The sequence below is a fragment of the Theobroma cacao genome, chromosome 10 (genome assembly GCF_000208745.1).
Source record: "Theobroma cacao cultivar B97-61/B2 chromosome 10, Criollo_cocoa_genome_V2, whole genome shotgun sequence".
Lineage (NCBI taxonomy): Eukaryota > Viridiplantae > Streptophyta > Magnoliopsida > Malvales > Malvaceae > Theobroma > Theobroma cacao.
The window spans coordinates 3,975,542-3,997,536 of NC_030859.1; the positions used below are offsets into that span (position 1 = coordinate 3,975,542).

At 33.2% G+C, this 21,995-nt stretch overlaps 1 protein-coding gene across 1 annotated transcript; it reads left to right on the forward strand.

Moving 5' to 3' along the window:
• Positions 1,643-21,500, forward strand: LOC18586397 (endoplasmic reticulum metallopeptidase 1). The gene is made up of 14 exons (XM_007009773.2): positions 1,643-1,756; positions 3,282-3,636; positions 4,119-4,357; positions 4,972-5,128; positions 10,767-10,844; positions 11,505-11,579; positions 11,736-11,855; positions 13,669-13,833; positions 14,008-14,530; positions 14,797-14,953; positions 16,466-16,575; positions 18,276-18,388; positions 19,375-19,729; positions 20,918-21,500. The coding sequence occupies exons 2-14, from the start codon at positions 3,298-3,300 to the stop codon at positions 21,298-21,300; spliced, it is 2,814 nt and encodes a 937-aa protein (XP_007009835.2). The 5' UTR covers positions 1,643-1,756; positions 3,282-3,297; the 3' UTR covers positions 21,301-21,500.

Consider the following 21,995-nt stretch of genomic DNA (forward strand, 5'->3'; position numbering starts at 1 on the left):
CCCGGTTTTAAACATTAACGAACCGGGTTAAATTATCGGGTTGAAGTTGAATTGTTTTCTTGGGCTGGTCCATGGCCCATTAGCCATTAATTATTTGTCCCGGGTTGAAGTTGAACCGTTTTCTTGGGCTGATCCTTTGGCCCATTAGCCATTAATTATTTGCCACGTAACGTTTTCAACTTAAAAACCATTTGTAATAAATGATGACAAATTCATATTTATATTTACATTCTACCAATAAAAAAGAAAGGCTCGTACACTAATTTAAGTCTACTCCATCTTTGTATTTTTCATGGGGGGCTCACATCAGTGCAAATCTGAATTTACTCTCACATCAAATGTCACGAGCTGATATTACTAATCTAAAATATATTTGATAGAGGGTAGAAAGTTAATGTTTATATACCTAAAACCTAATATATCTTGTGAGATCCAAAACAATATGTTTTTAGAGAAACGTATTCATTGGATAAGATAAGACGAGGAGTAAAGAATTAAATCTTTTTAATCTTAAGTTCAACATGGAAATATATTGATAAATAGAGCAAGAAGTGGTGAATTAAAGTCATTAAATAAAATTTTTTTAGATTTTTTAAGATAAAAATCAATTTATTAGTCTAATTAAATATATAAATATTTAGTTTAATGATATATATATATACACATGTATTTTTTTATTCAAAAAATAAATTCAAATTCCATTTCTTTCAAAACCTTAACTTGATAAAAGATGAATAATAATCTAATTAGAAATCATGAGAGAACAAGGACTAGTTAATTTGTATAAAAGTAATCTTTTAAAATATTATCATATTAATTTCAATCTTTTTATATTTCATTAATTAATGATTTAAAAAATTACTTAAAAAAGCAAATATATCTACTTCTCTTTAAAATTTGTAAGTGAGATTTAATAAAATAATAATGTAATTAAGTTTTATACTTATATATATGACACAATAAATGATAATAAAATGTGTTTAACTATTTATAATTGTATATTACAAATTATTTATGAATTTTATAATCATTATACTCTTTTTATGCTTTTTTTTTTGTAAATTTTGATTTATCTTCTTTAATCAATATCAATATATAAATTATTTGTGATGGATGATAATGAATTTTTTACTCTGTTGATATTTCATTTTCATTTTTATATAGCTGCCATGATTAGTGTACATTTAGATAGAAATATGAGGTTATTTTGATTTTTCCGATATAATTACAGTTTTTTTTTGGTTTGTTTATTTATGTTTTTGTTCATTTTTTTATTTGTAATTTTTATTACAATTAAATAAAATGAGTAAGTTATGCTATTTAAAAAAAACCCTTTGAACATTAAAAGTTTATATATTTATTTAAATATTATTTTTAAAAATAAAATTAATAAAAAATTAGTATCTATCAATTTCGAAATTAAATAACTTATCATTTAATCCTTATATTTGTATTACCTATTTAGAGACATCAATTTAATTAAATAAAATTACATAAAAAAGAAATATAAAAATAATAAAAATCCATGAAAATAAGGATGTAAATATTATTTATCTTTTCTGTAAGTTAGGAAATAGACCCAAATTTAAGTTCATTTTATTTATCTTTTCTATATTTTATATTTTTTTAGTATTTAGCGGTGCCTGTTTTTAGCACCCAAGCACAATCTCCTGCTTTGACGGGTTAACTTGAAATCAAGAGTCCACCCCACACTGACAAATAAACAAGCTCCGGGTTTCTGCATCAAGTCTCTGCTGTAAGTCTCTCCTTTCTCCTTCCTTTCGTATCAAAATCTCTCTGTCTATTTTTTTTCTTCAATTTTGTTCGTTACCCACTTCAAATTACTTATTTTTAATCAAGTTTCTGCATTTTTTTAGCTTTTAAATTGGCGGTATATTCATGTAATTTTTCTTAATTTGAATTCAGTTTATCAGTAAATACCCATTTCTTTTATGTTTTGTTTTTGTTTGATTATGGCTTTTGAGATTGAAAAGGAATGATCCCATGGAGTAGAATTCGTGGAAAAGTTGAAATTATTGCTTACCATGAATGAGAATGTATTAGTTTAACGTTATGTCAAGGTTCCTTGATACTTTTAATAGGCTCAAGTTCATGAAATCAGTACTCAGGATCTAGTCAGTAGCCTGTCATCAGAGGCGGAGGGAAGGGAAGGGGAAGGGGGGGGGGGGCTAGTTGGGGCCCCCGCACCCTCCCCCTTCCCCCAACAATTATAAATTTTTGATAACTTATTTTTATTTTTTTAAAACTTATAATTTGGTCTCTATAAAATTTTTAAATTTTCTGTAATATATTTTTATTTTTTTAAAATTTTATAACTTAACCCCTACAATAATTTTTTATTTGGTGAGATGTCTATAACAATTAATCAACAATTAATTTTAATAAGATTAAAATAAAACTTATTACAACAGAATTATTCTCAAATCTCACTTCTCCTGACAACCACACTCTAGTTCTCTTTTCTTTTTACCAAATACGATAAAAACAAAAAAATCATTTTGTTACACTTTTTTGCTTATTGGCATTCTCTGTATAGAAAACCTCTAATAACTCAATTTTCATATCATACTAAGTGACAAATTTGGTTAATTTACTTATTTTATTTCTAATATTTTAAATTTATTTTTTTTTATTTAATAATTTTTACTTGATGATTTTGATTTCGAATTTACATTCTTAGCCATTTTTTGTTAAAAGCAACAAAATAAGGATTTGATTAAGCACCTAAGGTTAATTATTGCTTATTTATTTAGGAATTGCTTGATTGATTTCTTAAAAATTGTTTTTTTTTTACTTAGATTCTTGTGAATAATTAAATTTTTATTTGAGATTGCTTTCTCATTGAATTGTTTATTGCTATTGTATTTAATTTTTGTGATTAATTTTGGAGAATTGCTTCCCCATTGAATTGTTTATTGATAACCTTTAATATTTTTTTGAGAAATTATTTTTTATTGAGTTTTTTGTTATTATATTGGTTAATTTTTATTTGTTGTTAAGTTAGGATTATTGTCATTATTAAATTATTTATGATTATGCTAAGATTGATTTCTTTGAATAATTTTCAAAATTTATTTGTATAATTTTTATATAAACTTTTTCCATCTAAATTGTTTTATATTTTTGTCAAACATTGAACTTCTAGAATGAATGTTTTATAGAGATTATCTTCCACTCTTTGCCCCCAAATGCAAATCTTGTCCCAATTTTAGAAAAGGTAGAATTTTGTGTAAACAATCTTTTGGTTATGTTTTGAGCAGATATTTTGGTTAAAAAATGCGGAAACGGCCTCAAAGTTCATCAATTTCAGCTGACACATCAGCCAGCCAATCAAGTGATACCCCAAAAACTGATGAGGAAGCCAAATTTAATAACAATGTTCAGATAAAAAGTGCAAGGAGGTCAGGATTCGTATGGCTGACATTGTTTGTGGTGATTGTGTACTCCTCTTGGACTGTTCACTATTACCAGTTTGAGAGTTTGCCTGTGCCTCTTACTGCTGTGCAAGCAGGCAAAAGGGGTTTCTCAGAGGTGGAGGCAATGAAGCATGTTAAGGGATTGACTGAATTGGGCCCACATCCGGTTGGTTCTGATGCTCTTGATCTTGCTCTGCAGGTTGGGTACATTAAATCATTTTATTAGTTTTTCAGCTAATTATGATAGGATTATTGTCCTGAATCTTGATTATATGTATTCTCTTTGCAATTGTCATTGGATTCTTTGTTATGCTTAGGAAGAAAAGAGAAGAATCTTATTTTGGTTTTGATTATAATATTTCAGTTGTTTGAATAAGATGTAGTTTAGGTTCTTTGATATGAATATTGTGATGTCGACAAAAAATAAAATGACGAGATGACATTGTGTTGTTGGTATATCATGCCTAAAAGATGTTCTTAGGTTCATAGAGGGATTAACTTGTTGTTTTATGATTTGATTTATCCCTTATTTTATGATTTAGGCTGCAAAGCTTCTTTTTAGTCTGCAGTCCAGTCATGCATCTTGATTGATCTGTATATTAAATCAACAATGGCTGTTCTAGTGATCCATTTCTTGTGCAATCATGTTGTAGATATAACTGAATATGCTTTCAACCGCAGTATGTTTTGGCAGCATCAGAGACAATTAAGAAAACAGCTCACTGGGAGGTTGATGTTGAAGTGGACTTTTTCCATGTTAATTCTGGTGTAATTCGTCTGCTCACTGGCTTGTTTGTGGGGAGAACAATTGTCTATTCTGATCTAAATCACATCATATTAAGAATCTTACCAAAATATGTACCTGAAGCAGGAGAAAATGCTATTTTGGTTTCTTCCCACATTGACACTGTTTTCTCAACGTATGATTTCTTCCTTCTCTGTTAATCTACTCCATATTGGTTCAAATAAGTTTCCTTTTGACCAAAATGAGCAGTGTTTTTTATATGACATGTTGCTTTCATATGAATTTACCTAAGTCAGATGGTCTTGACATTCTTTCTTGTGGTAAATATGCTGCTCGTGGACCAATATAGTGCTCAAGTTTTAAAAAATAAAACTGCAGGTTGTCAGCATTGTAATATCCAGTGAATAATGCCATTTACATTTCAAATAAGTCAAGAAAGAGAAGAACAGCTAATTAATTAGTTTCCTGAAGAACAAAAAAGATGATACAAACATTTATATTGGTACAGAACCAAATACTTCAGAATCTGGTTTAAAAGGTTGTAGTTGGGAAAAATTAACTGCAACACCTTGAAGCTTATTTCTTGAAAAAATTCCACTGGAATCTGTGGCCTCTATCATTTCATGTGGGAACATAATTTATCTGAAACTTTCTCATAACCTTCACATTTGCATAACACTGCTACATTTGGGTGTCATCATAATTTATCCTTCATTTCTCTTTGCTTGACAGCTTTAGTTAATATTACGATGATTTTGTTTGTTGTAAAATGTCTTGGTGTTGTTTCAGGGAAGGGGCTGGTGATTGCAGCTCATGTGTTGCCGTTATGTTGGAACTTGCTCGGGGGATTTCTCAGTGGGCTCATGGATTTAAGAATGCTGTGATATTTTTATTTAATACTGGAGAGGAGGAGGGTCTAACTGGTGCTCATAGCTTTATAACACAGGTTTGAACTATTTTTAGGGCGTTCACTTAAAACTTAAATTGTATTTTGTAAATTTTCTTGAGGATTAGCCACTTAAAGGTGCATTGTTTTGTTTGGGTGTATGTAGTAGTTTACATTTCTCGTAGTGCTTGATGATGATACCTTCATGTGTTTTCTCCTATATAGTGACTAGAAGATTTGCAAGAAAAATAGCATAATTAAAATAAAGAAAAAGGAATCTTATATGTCTTGTCTTCTGCACATAACACATTCACAGACATGAAGAATGTCTCTACCGTGTTTAGTGCTTGAACAAACCTATATGAAACTTATGGTTTGGTTTTTTTATTACAGTTTAATGGTTGATTAAACAAATTTTGTCAATATTAAAGTTGGATAGTTACATAAATTTCTAGTGAAACATGCAAGTTTATGCATATATTTTTTCTTCATAGAGTTAAGATCTAGTACTGCCACAGAGAAAAAATATAAGCAATTAAATTAGAGAAAGGAGTTCAATTAGGGGGAGGATTGGTGAAGGCATACATAGATTTGAAAATATTAAAAATGATTGTGAAGGCATTCATTTAGAATGGTGCAAGTCGTGTTATTTATGATATTTGTATATGCTAAAGAGCAAGTGATGTAGCCGGAAGGTTTAGGGCAATTAGAACTCTACAATTAGGCCCCGAATAGGGTTGATTGTGTTTGGAATAATAGAAAGATTAAAAGGTTTTAAAGAAAATCATAACAATAATAATCCCCTATATAGGATCTCCTATTTATACTGATTAAAATAAATCCTAATCATGTGTAATTTTATTCCTAAATAAAGACTTAAATTACTGAAATCCTAATAAAGATAGAAAAAGAATCTCAAACTAAATAAAATAAAGAAAACAAATCTCTAAACCAAGTAAAATACTAAATCAAATAAAATTCTAGATGCACTTGCATCATTTCCCTCGAGTCCAAAAAAACTTAGCTCCAACAAATAGGCCTTGACATACTCCTCGTAGATGTCTAGATCCACTCGTTTCAATTCCTCTTCAGCAATCCAAGTGCTTTCATTAGCAGGTTTACCAAGCCATTGCACCAAAAATCATCTATATGGGTTCTCTCGTCTAGATCGAACCTTTTTCACATCCAACACTTCTTCAATAACTTCAACCTTAGCAATTGGAAGGTGCTAAATATAGTAGATGCAGTCCCATCACATCCATCAAATGGATACAAGTCCAAAACATTGAAAATAAGACTGATTTGTAACTCAGGTCGCAGCTCAATTAAGTAGGCATTTGAACTGATTTTCTTTAGCACCTTACAAGGTCCAAACTTTCTAGACTTGAGCTTGTGATTAGTACACTTAGGAAATTTTTCTTGCCTCAAGTGCACAAGTACTTGATCACTTTCCTCAAATTCCTACTTACGATGATGTTGATTTGCAGTGAAAGAGTATTCTGCATTGCTGGCTTTTAAGGCAGCCTTTACCTCTTCATTAATCTTTCGAATATGATCAGCAAATAACTCTCCATCATTACTCACTCTAGCTTTGATACGGTCCCTTGAAACGGATTGAGTTATGGGACGTTGTGTGGAAGGGTTTGGTTTAGTTTGAGGTACGCTAGGTACTTGAGTGGAAGGTTTCTTTTTTCGACTTATGTTGTAGTGCTGGCTCATTAGAGAGAACCTGCAGATCTCTTGAGTTTTAAGTACTCAAAAACTTGAATAGATTCTGAACAATCCCTTTTTATTAACTTCACTCCTTTTTAACTACAGCTTGGTGGAATAACCACCCTTAAAGCAAGAAAGTGGAAAGGTGGAGACACAACCTCCAGCAACATGAAATAGAAAACTACCATTAACAATAAAATAGGGTGGAAAACAACCTCTAACAACATGAAATGGAAAACTAGCATTTAACAATAAAATAGGACCCACAATGAAACTGTTAACAATAAACTGCCAGCAACCAATCAGATATGTTGATTCAGTTTATACTTCCCATGTGTGAATCGCTTGTAAACTAAAGGATTATCTGATGTGCTAACAAGCTTCTTGTGGTAATGGCATTAAATACAGCATGTGTTGAGGTTTTGATCCATATGCAGCCTCAAATGGTGTCTTCTTTGTGCTTCAATTGACAGAATTGTTGTAGGCAAATTCAACTTGGTGTATGACTTAATCCCAAGTCTTTGGGTTGTTCCGAATAAGACATCTTAACCAAATCCATATTCAAATGAATCCATGGTGTTACCGGCTCAGGTAAAGGAACATATAAACCTGTGTTTTGAGCACTGCTTTTACCAAATAGGCAAGCTGGACATCTTTTCACCAAACTTTCCACATCTCAGCACATTTTTGGCCAAAATAACAATTAGCCACCATTGCCAAAGTCTTGTCTCTGCCAAAATGTCCTCCCAAGCCATTACCATGAAGTTTGCTAATAATTTGCTCCCTTAAACATTCTTATGGAATGCACAACTGGTTCCCTTTGAATAAATAATCTTAATGCAATCTATAAGGTAAATTTTCAGCTTGTGTGAACCTTGTTAATGAACTATTATCTTACTGAATTAAGGATCAGAACCATACTGATTTTTAAGTTCCTCAAAGCCTGTAACTTGAGTGGTTGTAGTTGATAATAGTAAATGTCGTCTCCTCAAAGCCTCGACTTGTCTTTGTACCTCGACTCGTTGCATAGGTGGCATTCTATATGCTGACGGGTTTGATAATGATGCTCCTAGTACTAAATTAATTGCATGTTGGATGCTCCCTAGAGCTGGTAGACTTTTTGGCAAATCCTCATTACCCAACTCTCTGAACTCCTTCAATAGCTGCTGAATTTCAGTTGAATATTTAGGCTATTTACCCATCTGATTTCTCTTCAAAAGCATAGTTAACAAAGCATACATAATTCCCATCTCACTACTTTCAGCTTCAACATTTTCAGCAGATAAATACCCAGTGATTTTGCTGATTTTGCTGCTTGTAGAGTTTGAAGTTGCCGATTGCTTAGCTTCTTTTTTAAGAGGATATAAAGTATATCTCTTGTTGTCCTTGTAGAAGGAATAGGTATTTAGCTTTGTCTTATGATCCATATCATGATCATACAACCAAGGTCTACCAACAAGAATATGACCAACATCTGTTGGCACAACATCACGTAAAGCCTCAGCATCCAAGTTACCTCTCATAGTGAATTTCACCAATTATTGAGTAGTTATCAATACCTTGTGTCTTTTCTTTAGACACCCAATCTTGTAAGGACAAGGATGTTTGTTTATAAGAAGCTTCAATTTGTCTAGTGCCTCTTTTGAAATAATATTTTTCATGCTTCCTCCACCAATGACAAAATCACACTTTACCTCCACAAACAACACGTATGCGAAAAATACTTAAACCTCTTTCAATCTTTGGCTTCCTTATTTTCTTGTCATCACTCTTCATACCACCAAGGACTCATCTTGTGCAGGATAAATATTGATTTCCTCTATATTCTCATCATATTCATCATAAATTGGTTCTAACTTTTCCCCTGATTCCGTTGAGTTCACCCGTTGTTGTGGGCAAGCAAAAGAAATGTGTCCCTTCTCCCTACAAGTAAAACATCGAATCTGAGAATTGCTGCCTCCTTTATTTGTAGAAGAATCAAAATTGTTTTGTCCACCATAAGGCATCATACTTTTGCTTTTATTGTTCTTTTCAACATTGGTTGCACCCCTATTAGTTTTATTGGTTGTGGCAGCTCCCCAATAATTTTGTTGGGATGTTTGATAACCTCATTGTGCTTCAAAATTGCTTTGCCAATTGGTGCCATATAAGGGCTTTCTAGCACTATAGAGTAAAAATTTGATTTTTTTGCTGCTAAAGCATACTGTCGAGCATCTTTAATGTTGTACAAATGAATTACTTGCATCTCGTCTCTAATAGAATGATTCAAACCAACAAGATAACGAGAATTAAAAATGTTCATTACTTTTAGTTAACGCAACTTGAATTGATAAGTTATTGAACTTCGATGTATGCTTCTCAACAGTCATGTTATTTTGCTTCAAGCAATGAAACTTTTCATATAATTCTTTAGTATAATCAGCAAGTAAAAATGGTTTTTGTAACTTACTTTTCATTTGCTCCCAAGTGCTGACTTTAAGCATCCCTTGTTGTGCACGTTCTTCTTTAACTCTCTTCCACCATTGAAGTGCGGTACCTTTCAATTTCAGCTTTACAAATAACATTTAAAGTAATTTTCCAAACTAGCTTCGTAATCCAAATAAACCTCCTCATGAAACTTTCCATGAAAATTAGCTACTTTAAGCTTGATTCCTCCATTTAAATCAAGGGCGTGTACTAATCGGCCCTCCAGTCCAACTCTTGTCGCTTGATTTGCGGATCCATCTTCATAAATGGGGTTCTCGTTCTCAAATTCATCATCATCCTCATGATCTTGACTTTCAAGGGGGTCGTGGTCACCTTTTAGATTCTCCATTCGAGCTCTCATAGGTTCCTAACACTGCAAGGCTTGCGTAGCTTAGGTCAAATCGTCAATCATTCTTTGCATCTTAGCCAACTCAGTTTGTTGGGGTTGGTTGCCTCTAACTCGACCTCTGCTTGGCCAACCATAGTCTTTTGGCTAAAAAATCTTTGTAAATTAGTGGATCGTTTGCTCTGATACCACTTGATGTAGTGAAAAGGTTTAAGGCAATCAGAACTCAACTATTAAGCTTGAATAGGGTTGATTGTGTTTGGAACAATAGAAAAATAATAAGGTTTTAAAGAAACCTCTTAAATAAAATTCAGAACAACAAAGATAATAGTAATAATAATGATAATAATCCTTTATTCACCTATTTATGCTAATTAGGATAAATCCTAGTCAAGTAATATTCCTATTCCTAAATAAAGACTTAAAGCACTAAATTCCTAACAAAGATAGAAAAAGAATCTTAAACTAAATAAAATAAAAAAAATAAAATCTTAAATTAACTAAAATACTAAATAAAATAGAATTCTAGATGTGCTTACAACAGCAAGTCTACGTAGTAGATAAAATGTCCATATTGTTTTAGCTGACAACACTAGCATCAATCCTCGTTCAAGTTTAGTTAAGTATTGGTTTCTATTTGTTGATTTTGGTAATTTGTTAGATGATGAAGCTTGAGTAGGCAATTGATAAGAAAATATTTGATCTCATCACATAGCAATTAAGAGAAAGGACAGAGATATTGAGGGGGCAGGGGGTAATTTGAGGATGAGGTTAAAATGTGATTGTTAAGATTTTGAGATATGTTAATAAATAAGGATGCCCTGTTTGTTAATAAAAATGGTTAAGTCTAGGAAATGAGACACTGAGAGTTTAGAAAAACGGGGGTGAGGAATTCAATATAATGAATAAACAATTATTTGTACATAGATAAAATTTCTTTTTTACATGAGATGGTGAATTATGTTTCTTTTTAGATCATGTTTCTAGCAAAGTGCTTGGATACTTTTTCATACTTGTATTCTTCTAAGTTGTGGTTTTGTAGGTTTTAGACACATGAACGAGTGATTACTCTTTTGCAGCATTGCTCCTAACTGAATATGTATCAAGTACAGAAACTAACAAAATAACAAAATCTTTTGAGTTGAGGATTAACATTTTAGTTTGCTATTGCAGCATCCTTGGAGTTCAACCATTCGTATGGCTATTGATTTGGAGGCCATGGGTATTGGAGGAAAGTCCAGCATTTTCCAGGTATATTTCTGGGAATACTTTGATTTCCCCCACATGAACTTCGTGAAATACACTCAACGAGACAATGGTAATTGTTTATAATTTTTCATCACAAAGTTAAGCAATTGTACTGTATTTGGGTGTATATCTGCTTGTCAGATTTACCCAATTTTGAGTTGTACAGCCTTCTCCTGTTTACTGTGTTAGCTGTTAACAGAGATTAATATCCTCGGTGCATTGGCCCAACTAATTTTCTCCAGTCTAACACCAGTGGTAATCCTGAAGGAACTAACCAGGAACTTCTTCCTCTCATGCATGGATGGGTGCAAACAGTGATTGTTGGACAGCTATGCCATCCATGCTCATTTATTTTTTTTTTAAAGAGGATACTTTTTATTGTTTGAAGTGCTCATATGCCACTGTTTTGACCTTGTGAAATCAAGCATATGACCGAATCTACCATCTGCTTGTATGAGATGTTGTTAGATCCTTGTCGTGGACTAATTTGATTTCAGTAATGTTCTTGTGTTTTACCATGTGAAATTTTCATTGTCCTGTCATATATATTCTGAACCCCAAAATAATCAAATCAAGATTAGTAGGTATTTTCTTAGGCTTACATAGTTTGCTTTGTTTTTGCCATATATCCCTTCAACTTATATTCTGTTCTTTACTTGATAGGCTGGTCCTCATCCATTGGCTGTTGAGAACTTTGCTGCAGTGGCGAAATACCCATCTGGTCTAATCATAGCTCAGGTGTGATTTTCTTCAGCTTCTCTTTTGGGTGTGTGTACACATGCATTCAGATGCACGTGCATCTTTTTATATGCTTTTTATTTTATGTTATGCTTTGATAGTTTTTTCGTTTAAGTTAGAAGAAAACCTTAAAATCGGAATGATATAATGCTGTAGGATCTTTTTTCCTCTGGAGCCATAAAATCTGCAACAGATTTCCAAGTGTACAAAGAGGTTGCTGGTCTTTCAGGGCTTGACTTTGTTTACACAGACAATGGTGCAGTATATCACACTAAGGTCTTCTTTCTGTTTCTTTGCCTTTTTCTCACCATTCACTTGGAAAAGTTCATTTTGAAATCAAATTATAACTCATTTGGAATCTTTTATTACTCTGGTCGAAGAAATGGGATTCACTAGGTCTTTTTCTTTTGTCTAGAAAAGATTAGCTCCTTTATTTAGATGCTATTTGTGATCCATACACATACATACATACATACAGACAAACATACATACATATGTATGTCTGTATGTCTGTTTGTATATGTATATAGCCTGACTGATATACAAGGATAGAATCATAATGTATTCAGTTGTTGTCAGAGATTGTGTAGAACATGGGGAGGCTTGCTTTGATGCACCTGCAGGTGGGGCAATAGTTAATAGCTTGAAAAAGCCTGGTTTATTGATGCATACTTGTCATTTCTCATTTTTTTTTTTATTTTTTAAGTTTGGGGGGTTCCTATTGCAAGTTGCAAGAGAGCCATTAAGTTCATTTGTTGTGAACTTAGAGAGCAGGAGCTAAATTGTTGTGGCCACAGGATGGAATGAATAAGTTTATAATGTAAGAGTTGGTAATATGTAGTATGAAGAAGAAGCACACAATATTGGTATCTGAATTTTAAATGTATGATGTTATGTGGAAAGAAGTAGAGTGCATTATGATGATGGAGCTGTCAAATAGTGGAAAATGGGAAAAGAGAGTTATTAATTTATGGAGGGAGAAGGGCAAATGGAAGTTGAGTTTTTGAATAAGTTGCATAAGGAGATTTAAAGCATTTAAGGATAGGCTTTTACCAATGGGAAGCCATTATGATCAGCTGGTCAAAAGAGATGAGACGCTCGGTTGAACTAATAGAAAAATGATATCCTCGTGGTAATTACACGAGAAAGGAATAACCAATGAAAGGTGCTCTATGGGAAAACTGGTATGTACTGAAGCTCAAGCATCCAAGAAAGGTCAAGGAGAGATGGTGCTCTCCTTAATGGATCCCTCCCCAATTAAAGTTTACCAAATCCAATAATCATGATTATCCTTTGAATCTTGCCATCAATGTAAGAATTTTTGGCGTTGTAGTTGGATAAGGCACCTTTTAATGATTCAGATATATAATCAAGTTTGAAAACTAATCAAGACAAACTGGGACATAAATTAATATGCCTAGCTATTTGTTTGAAAAGAATACTGCTGGAATATTTTAACATTCAAATAATTTCACTCAACAAGATTCATAGTTTCAGTAATTTACACCATTGAGCAAGCAACAGAATTTGTTAAGCTGCTTTTGGGTTAATGGTTCACATGATGTGATGCACATATAATTGGCTAGTGATCCTCTAACTAGAATTCCTTTTTAATATTTAGTATTACAAATTCCACTTTCACAAGCCAATCTTTTTAGAAAATCACAAGCCAATCTAATTAACATCCTTATATTTATCAAGAAAAGAAAAAGATAAAAATTTTAATGTTACACCTGATACACAAAGCATTTTAGTTTCTCAGAAATTTCAAGTAGTTCAATTAACAGAGTGCTTAGTCTGTGCATGTTTTTATTATATTTTCACTTTTGGAGTTTCATTGAATCTCAATATTACTTCCCTGCATTCTCAGTGTTGGAAGCAATTCATAGTCTATGAGACAATTAATGAAGTCCTAGTATAAATAATTTAATTAATTAAAGTAAAAGAGGAACATTGAATTATTTTTAGTCCTTTTCTTTGAGTGCTAATTAAGAAGACAAAACAGGAAAGGTAAAAAAAATTGAAGGACAACTCTAATTCGTTTGTCTTATTTTATTTCAGAATAGTTAAAATTGACTATTTTCTGCAGAATGACAAGTTGGAGCTATTGAAATCAGGATCACTTCAGCATCTTGGAGAAAATATGCTTTCTTTCCTGCTTCAGATTGCATCATCCTCTCATCTTCTAAAAGCCAAAACTATGGATGGTGGTGGAAAACCTAACCACGATACTGCCGTATTTTTTGATATTTTGGTACCTTCATTATCTTTGACACATGGTTCTTGTTTTGGAAATGCACTTTTCCTCATTCCTTTTGTGCTCCACATTATTATTTCCTCTTTAGCCATGCTATAATGTTTTTGTGGGGCATTCTGCTATCATGAAAACATTTGCAGGATGCTGTTGCTAAAACATTGTTCATCTCAGGGGCAATATATGGTTGTCTACCACATGCGTCTTGCAAACATGCTTCAATATTCGGTGATAGTGCAATCTCTTCTGATATGGACTACATCTTTGCTTATGGGTGGTTATACAGCTGCAGTTTCATTGTTCTTTTCATGTTTGAGTATTATCCTCATGTGGATATTTTCAATAAGTTTCTCTGCTGTTGTCGCGTTCATTCTACCCCTTATATCTTCATCACCAGTGCCATATATTGCAAGCCCATGGTTGATGGTTGGGTTGTTCGCTGCACCTGCTTGTCTTGGGGCTCTAACTGGTCAACATTTGGGGTATCTAGTTTTGCAAAGATATATATCAAATATATATGCCAAGAGAAAACAGCTATCACCTGTTATCCAAGCTGATCTGATCAAGTTAGAGACTGAAAGATGGCTCTTTAAAGCTGGTTTTGTGCAGTGGCTTGTTCTTTTGATTATAGGAACTTACTATAAAATTGGATCATCTTACGTTGCCCTTGTTTGGCTAGTTCCGCCAGCATTTGCATGTAAGCTGACAATAATTAGTTTGTCTTTTGCACAAGAATAACTTCATCACTTTCTGTGACTTTGATGAATATGATGTTAAGAAAAATAATGATACATTGTTCTGAGTTGGGCACCTGTGGATGCATGCTGTCATAAATAATGTAGATAACACATTTCAAATTACTTATACTTTTTTCTCTCTTTTATTTTTCTGGTATAATATTTGGAATTCCTTATCTTGATGTGATCTTTTCTTTAGACTAATTTTCTTTACCAAAATCCTCAGATGGCTTGTTGGAAGCAACTTTAACCCCAGTTCGGTTACCAAGGCCTCTCAAACTTGCAACTCTACTGATGGGCTTGGCCATTCCGATTTTAGTTTCAGCTGGCATATTCATTAGATTTGCTAATGTAATCATTGGACTTATTGTACGATTTGACAGGTAAAATTTATAAGATGATTCTTAGTTTGAATGTTTTTCCCTTGGTTGAGATTCTATTCTTACCCTTTTTCATGTTATTGATTGTCAGCATTGGTAAGTTTCTGTATTGAACGTGCTGATAATAGAGTAGTGATAAGGCCTTATACTTTATCAACAAATAGCAGCAAGTAAATCATTCTTAAACTTCAGGGTTACTGCCAAACCTTCAGTTTATTAGAGGATAGGCATCTGATCTCAAGTGATATTCAGTTTTACAGATCATTCAATCTTGAGTTCTGTCATATAGATTCATGTGATACTAGTTGGACGGCAGGAATGTTCTACCAACATTAGTTTGTTACTTTTGTTTCAGTATGCTAGATATTTACATCAACTTGGGTGATTAACATACTTGAATTGAGCTTTTGAGGAAAATTATCTTGAGAATTTGCTTGTAATATTTGTCTTGACATCTTAGTGAGGATTCTGCAGAAGTATAGAGCTTTCTTTTCCCTGCAAAGGCACAGAAGTATAGAGTTCGTACTCCTATATTACTGCCTTAAAAAATATGGGTGATAAATGCAAAAAATCTAAGCTTTGCCCTATATGTGATCAGATACATTGATTTTGTTATGCCATTTAGGACCCATATCTGCATGTGGGATCAATAATTTCTAATCCTCCTGATAGTTTCCACTCATGTCCTCAATCTTCCATTCTGGTATTTGTCATGGGCACCCAATGAATTTGAATTTTCTTCCAAGCATTTGTCGGGCTTCACTTTACTTTTTCATATCACCTTAGACGTGTCTCCCCTCCTTTTTTTCTTTTGATTGTCACTGTACTTACCTTCTCTCAGGGAGCTCATTTGTTCTTTTTATCTTCTGCATGTGTGTGTGTAGGGTGGGGTTGGCAGAGGGGTTCATCCATTGTAGTGTCATCGTCTTAGCTATGCTTATTTCTTCACTTATTGGTACTTAGGTATTCAATATACAATTGTGTAAAGCATTGTAAGTATTATTTCTATCTTATAAAATTTCCCTTAGCTTAACTTATATTTGTGGTCACAAAAGATTCTGGATGCACTCTTTGCTTTTATCTAATTTTTTCATAGTAAAGATATCAACAAGAAGATATAAACTATACTAGCTTTACATAACTTTTGAAATTTTTGGGGATTTGGGGTCTGTGATCTTTTACCTTACTGTTATGCATCCTTATGATCCGAAAGCTTACAACAGGGTCAAATGTTAAGCAGAAAAACTTACTACTTCCAAAAAAAGATCCAAAATCCTGAATACCTGATTGTTTAGAAGTTGTATAGTGAATATATTTTTGGCTATCTTTCTAGTGATTAGACAGCATGCCAGTCAACATCCTTTGGGTATAGCATGCTCTGTGTTAATGGAAAATCTTTTGATGTTATTGTTCTCATGACAAACTTCTTAGTTTGGTTTTGGAATTTGGATTTTATACTTGCATTAGAGATTTGAGAAAACCACTGCTGATTTTGCTTTATATGCTTGTGTGTAGAAATCCAGGTGATACTCCTGAGTGGCTGGCGAGCGTGGTACTTTCCATTTTTATTGCTGTTGTTATATGCCTAACTCTGGTGTATCTCCTTTCATATATTCATCTTTCAGGTATTTATTTATTACAAATGCTTTCTATGTTTGCCCTTGGCATTGACATTTTGGTTGGTGATGATGAGGTGTTGCCATTAGGTTGAATATTCAATGAATATAGAGACAATGAAATTGCATATTTAGGTCCAGAATATATATTAACCATTAAGGACAGTCATATCATTTAATTTGAGGTCAGAGTCTTTGTCTTTTAGGCTTAAAAGGGCGTGAATCTGAACAGGTGTGAATTTGATCTAGGATATGTTTTCTAGAGTTGATTATATGGTGGTAGCATGAGCCAGATATGTTCAAATACCTTTCTGGAACATGGAACTTTGCAGCCTCTGAACAGTTTCAATTTCAGTGGCTATTGCATAATAAGATGATAATATAATCATTTGCTAAACTATCCTTACAGCTAGATCTCTTAATTGATAAAAGATTGATGTATAGTGAACCTTTTTGGCCATCAGCTAAAGGCATGATGAGCATGCAAAACAAAGAACTTATGGCTGAGCAAAATAATTTAATTATGCCACTGTTGTGTCATTTTTTTTTTAATTTAGAAGGTTCCTAATTCAACTGTGGGCATTATGGCACGTGCACTGGTGAGTAATGAGTTGATAGTCCTGATGTGTGTAGTTAATTGATCTTCAGCCTGCTTTGAAGTTTTCCAGAGCTTCTGCCAAATGTCAGGATGTGCCACAGGTGTAGAACAGATTTGGGTGTTGGTGAGCTAGTGGTAGAAAATTAGGGATTTAGAGGTTTATGGCTTTGATAGGAATAAGGGTTAAGGTTTTGGAATCAGTTGGGGTATGATTCAATTGATATTTGATGATGAAAGAGGGCTGGCATAAAGGGGAAAAGATGCCGTAAATTCTGAGCAGAAAACTAGAATAATGCAGGTTATGTACCATTCGCTTAATATGAGTAGTACTCCAAGGCAGTGTAGTAGTGTAGAAAGAGAATAAGAAGAGTAATACTACTTTATAACTCAGGTTTTTATTAGAAAATCCAACTCCGCCAAGTCTTGTAGTTCAAAAGACATAATTAGCCAAATACTATCTCATCATTCCTGGGCCAGGACTCCTAAATCATAAGACTTAAAACTAAGGGCCAATGTTATAAACTAAAGATATACAGAAGCCTAATAAGTTTATTAGATCGAAACTCAATGGACCAGAGCTAATGCCTATTCTCAAAACAAAAGATTACCGAAATACCTGTGTCCTCTGGACATAGAAAGTTGATTGAAATGATAAACTACTGTAATATTTACCTACTAACTATCAACATGTTCCATTGGACCAAAAGAACTTCTTTTCTGATGAAAAGCCCATAATGGTTAGTTTTTGGCTTTTAAAGTGGATGAATTTATATAAGCAAGCTATTGAAGTCCATCACCCATGTAGTGAAAATTTAAGCAAAAGAAGTTCTTTGTGGATGAAGAGCCCATAATATTTATATAAGCAAGCTATTGAAGCCCATCACCCATGTGCAAGATTTAAGGGCTTCTTGAGTTATTGAGTATTATTTATTTCTATGAAATTATTTTGGGATGTTAATCATCTCTTCTATTCCCAGAGTCAATTACTTTCTGCCTGCAATTTTCCTATGTTGTCATTTAGGTGCTCCTTTATGTACAATAAAATATTTATAAAAAAATTATTGTTTGACATGCCTGTTTATTCTCTTCATATTGTGTGACCGCTTTGTAGGTGCAAAAACATCTGTTGTCCTTTCAACTTGTATTCTGTTTGTTCTCTCACTTGCTGTGGTATTTTCTGGTATCATTCCACCATTCACTGAGGACTTTGCCAGAGCTGTGAATGTAAGTTCCATGCCTATAGTTCAACAATTTTCATACTTAAACTACTACATCAAGGTGTTACCTTTCATCATATTAATGATAGTTGTTGTCCTTGGCATTAGAACCTGTAAAAATGTCCTGTTTATGGTTCAGTTTTCTTGAATACAAGAATTTTAATGAATGAAATGTTTAACTCAAATTTTTTGGTACATAATGTTAAACTCATTTGATTTGTTATGAAAGTTTCTTGCAGCTGCTTGGAACCCCCTTTTCAATTGTTTGCAGCTTAGCTTCAAAGAGCAAGAGTGGGGGTTTTAGTTGATTAGAGAACCACCAATCCTCTAAGTTTAAGCTAATAAGAAAGGGCTAAAAGATTGTTTTTAATTTTTTTTTTTTTGAAATTTAGATTGTTTTTAATTCTAACAGCTAAGATTATCTTCTAGCTTGTTTTCCATAAAGAGAAAGGTAGGAATGAAACTAAATTATAATCTTAGATGAGGTTCCTATTCTTGATATTTACAATTTGCGGCGATATGGAAGGAGTATCCATTGTCCTAATAATGCTTTTTTCATAAGTAGGGAACATGTATTACTCTTATCATTTTCAAGTAAGCTAAATCAGAAAAAGTTGAGGTACTTTTCTTTTTAATTTAACCTTAATTAAAATGGTTTATCTGCCTGATATTCCGATTCCATTTAAAGTCACTAGCAGAATACAGTGCTTTTAGTACTTAATATCTGCATGGAACTTTCATTTCTTTCTTTACCAGTAATTTCGAGGTTACCTTTTTAGTTTGAATTAGTTTTAACAGATGCCTTTGGGTTGCTCTGAATTATGCTTTACATTCATGTTTAGATTCAATTGTGTTTGTTTTAGAATAATATATTCTGCTGTCTGTTATTAAATGTATTCTTGGGATTGTTGAATTAATGTTAGCATAATACTAGGATCTAATAAAACATGTTCTTGTATCTTCTTTAGATAACAAAAGATTTTATGGTTCCAGGTGGTGCATGTTGTGGATACAACAGGAAGATTTGGTGAAAAGCCTATCTCATTTGTTTCTCTATCTTCCATAACTCCTGGAAAGTTGACTAAGGAAATTGATCAAGTTAGAGAGGGCTTTGTATGTGGCAGACACAAGGTTATTGATTTTGTCACTTATTCAGTCAAATATGGCTGTTTGACCTTTGATGAAACTGAAGGGGGCTGGAATGAGTCAGATATTCCCATGCTAGATGTTGTTTATGATACAAATAATGGAGTTAGGAGAATCACACAAGTTGCAATTGATACAAAGAGGTCCATACGCTGGTTTCTTGCAATCAATACTGAGGAAATTGATGACTTCATGTTTAAAGGTATAATGAAGTTAGCTTATGTGTGTCATTCTTCTTTATTCTCATTGGCATACTTGCATTTGTTCCTTTCTGTTTCCCTATTTAGGGGGAAAAACCAGAAAGAGAAATAAGGCAGAAATGAAAATGGAGAAGGGGGTAATTACAGCAGTTGTCACACTCTGAAGGGTAGGACAGATATGGTGATTACTAGCTGAAAGTTTTCAGAAATTCTACTTTATAATTTGTGAGTACTGTGTGAGAAAGGGTTATAGTATCCCATTATGGACACTTGATCTTGTGAGAAAGCTGGGCGCAATCTGAAACTTTGTTAACACTTAGGATCGCACTATTTGATATGCCCCCTTTCTTTTTGGTTTGGTTTCTCTGGTTTTGATTTCTATTGGGCAAATAAATGGAAACCCCAGTTCTCTCTTCTGATTCCCCTAGCTAATGATGGCATTGGATATAGTTTCATGCTATGTAGCTGTTGCTCAAAAATTTATTTGGAACATGCTTGATATTGTTGTTAACATACAAATTTAAAACTTGCTGTGTGTAATCTTTTCTTGAGTATTATTTGCTTCGAATGTTGTTCTTATATATAATTGCAGTTGTTTCTTGATCAAGGTTTAATCTTCAATTAGATATCTGTAACAATAATGTTATATGCTTGCATAGAACTCTGCACATGATATGTACTTAATTTAAGACAGTGCCATGTTATACTGGCTGATTTGAAGTCCGTGAAGTCTGTTCCGCTGGACATGTGGTGGTGGGGAGCTTGATGTGGTAGGTTGATTCACTCGCAATATTCAATATTTTTTAGCATTTGTCTAGGAGTAAATGACTGAATATAGATTATGTCAAGTTTTGGAAATGGTGATCATTGAGGCAAGTGTTTGGTCGTTGTGCACGGTAAGCTATATGCAAATGTAGGTCTACTTTTGCTGAAGTATTTATTATTGGAGTGACTGTAGTACTGGTTGGATTAACCTAACAACAGCAAGACTTCTAGGTTTTCTTTTTGATATCTCTGAAATATCTTTTCCAAAAGCTTCGGAGATAGGTGAAGAGGAGTTCCTAGCATGTTTGAGAAATGGTGTAGGGTTCTGGATATAGACTACACTAGTTTGATATCAATGCTTGCCCAACTTTACATGAATCTCTAGTCTGTCTTTCTATTAATCTTAGTTTTAACCTGGAATGCAGCGGATTCAATGGAGGTAGTCCCAGCAGATGGTAAGAGCAGCAAAGATGGATGGCATAGTATTCAAGTTTCAGGAGGCAAAAATGCACCAACAAGGTTTGATCTGACTCTCTTCTGGGTGAAAAAGACCGAACAGCAGTCATACAAGATGCCGGGACAGGAAGCGGGACAGCGTCCACTCTTAAAGCTCAGAACCGATCTTAACGAATTAACCCCAAAAGCTGAAAGAGTCCTTAAGAAGCTTCCGGCGTGGTGTTCTTTGATTGGGAAGTCCACTTTTCCATACACTTTATCTTTTCTGAGCAGTCTTCCTGTTAATTTCCAGACCACTGAAATTACCCCTCGAGACCCTACTGATAAATTATATAGACCCCTTGACTCGTAATGAGGAGTGGTACTGGTATTCTTGTGTAATTGCATAGGATGGCTTACTGGGGACAGGATGCACTCTTCTATTTTTCTTGCTTCTGTAAATACAGAAACTTTTCCAACATCAGAAATTAGATTGTATCCTTCATCACTTACCAATTTCTTATAATAAAAAGTTGTTGGTACTATTGGTGCTTTGGCACAAGGATTGGTTTTCTCAAGCTGTTCATTAGTCTGGGAAATGCTGAAAACATCAATGGAGATTGTACTGGAGTCTGCTCAGAGGACTGCCATTGCACACTAATTTAGGCTGTGATTATAGTTACAAAGAAGAGATTTTGTAAGGCATGCAGTACATGGCTTTACTTGAATCTTGAATCCTTACGAAGTTCATTAAGGAAAAAAAAAATGAATCTACATATTCCCTCTGTTCTTAATTGATTATCTCTTTTTTTTTCATTTTCTTGAAATTTAAATTTTGGTTTTTATGTAATATAATATTAAAAATTAAATTTTCTTTTATAAATTAATGTTTCAAAACTTTTTTAATGCCAAAAAACTCCAAAAAGTAAAAAGAAATTTATGAGAAGTAGTTTGATTATAAAAACGTTAAAAGTATTCAGTTTTGAAAAAAATAGTTACTTTTGGAACTTAAAAAGGAAAAGATGGCAAGAAAAAAAAAATTAAAAGCTGTTTTTATTTTATGAATTA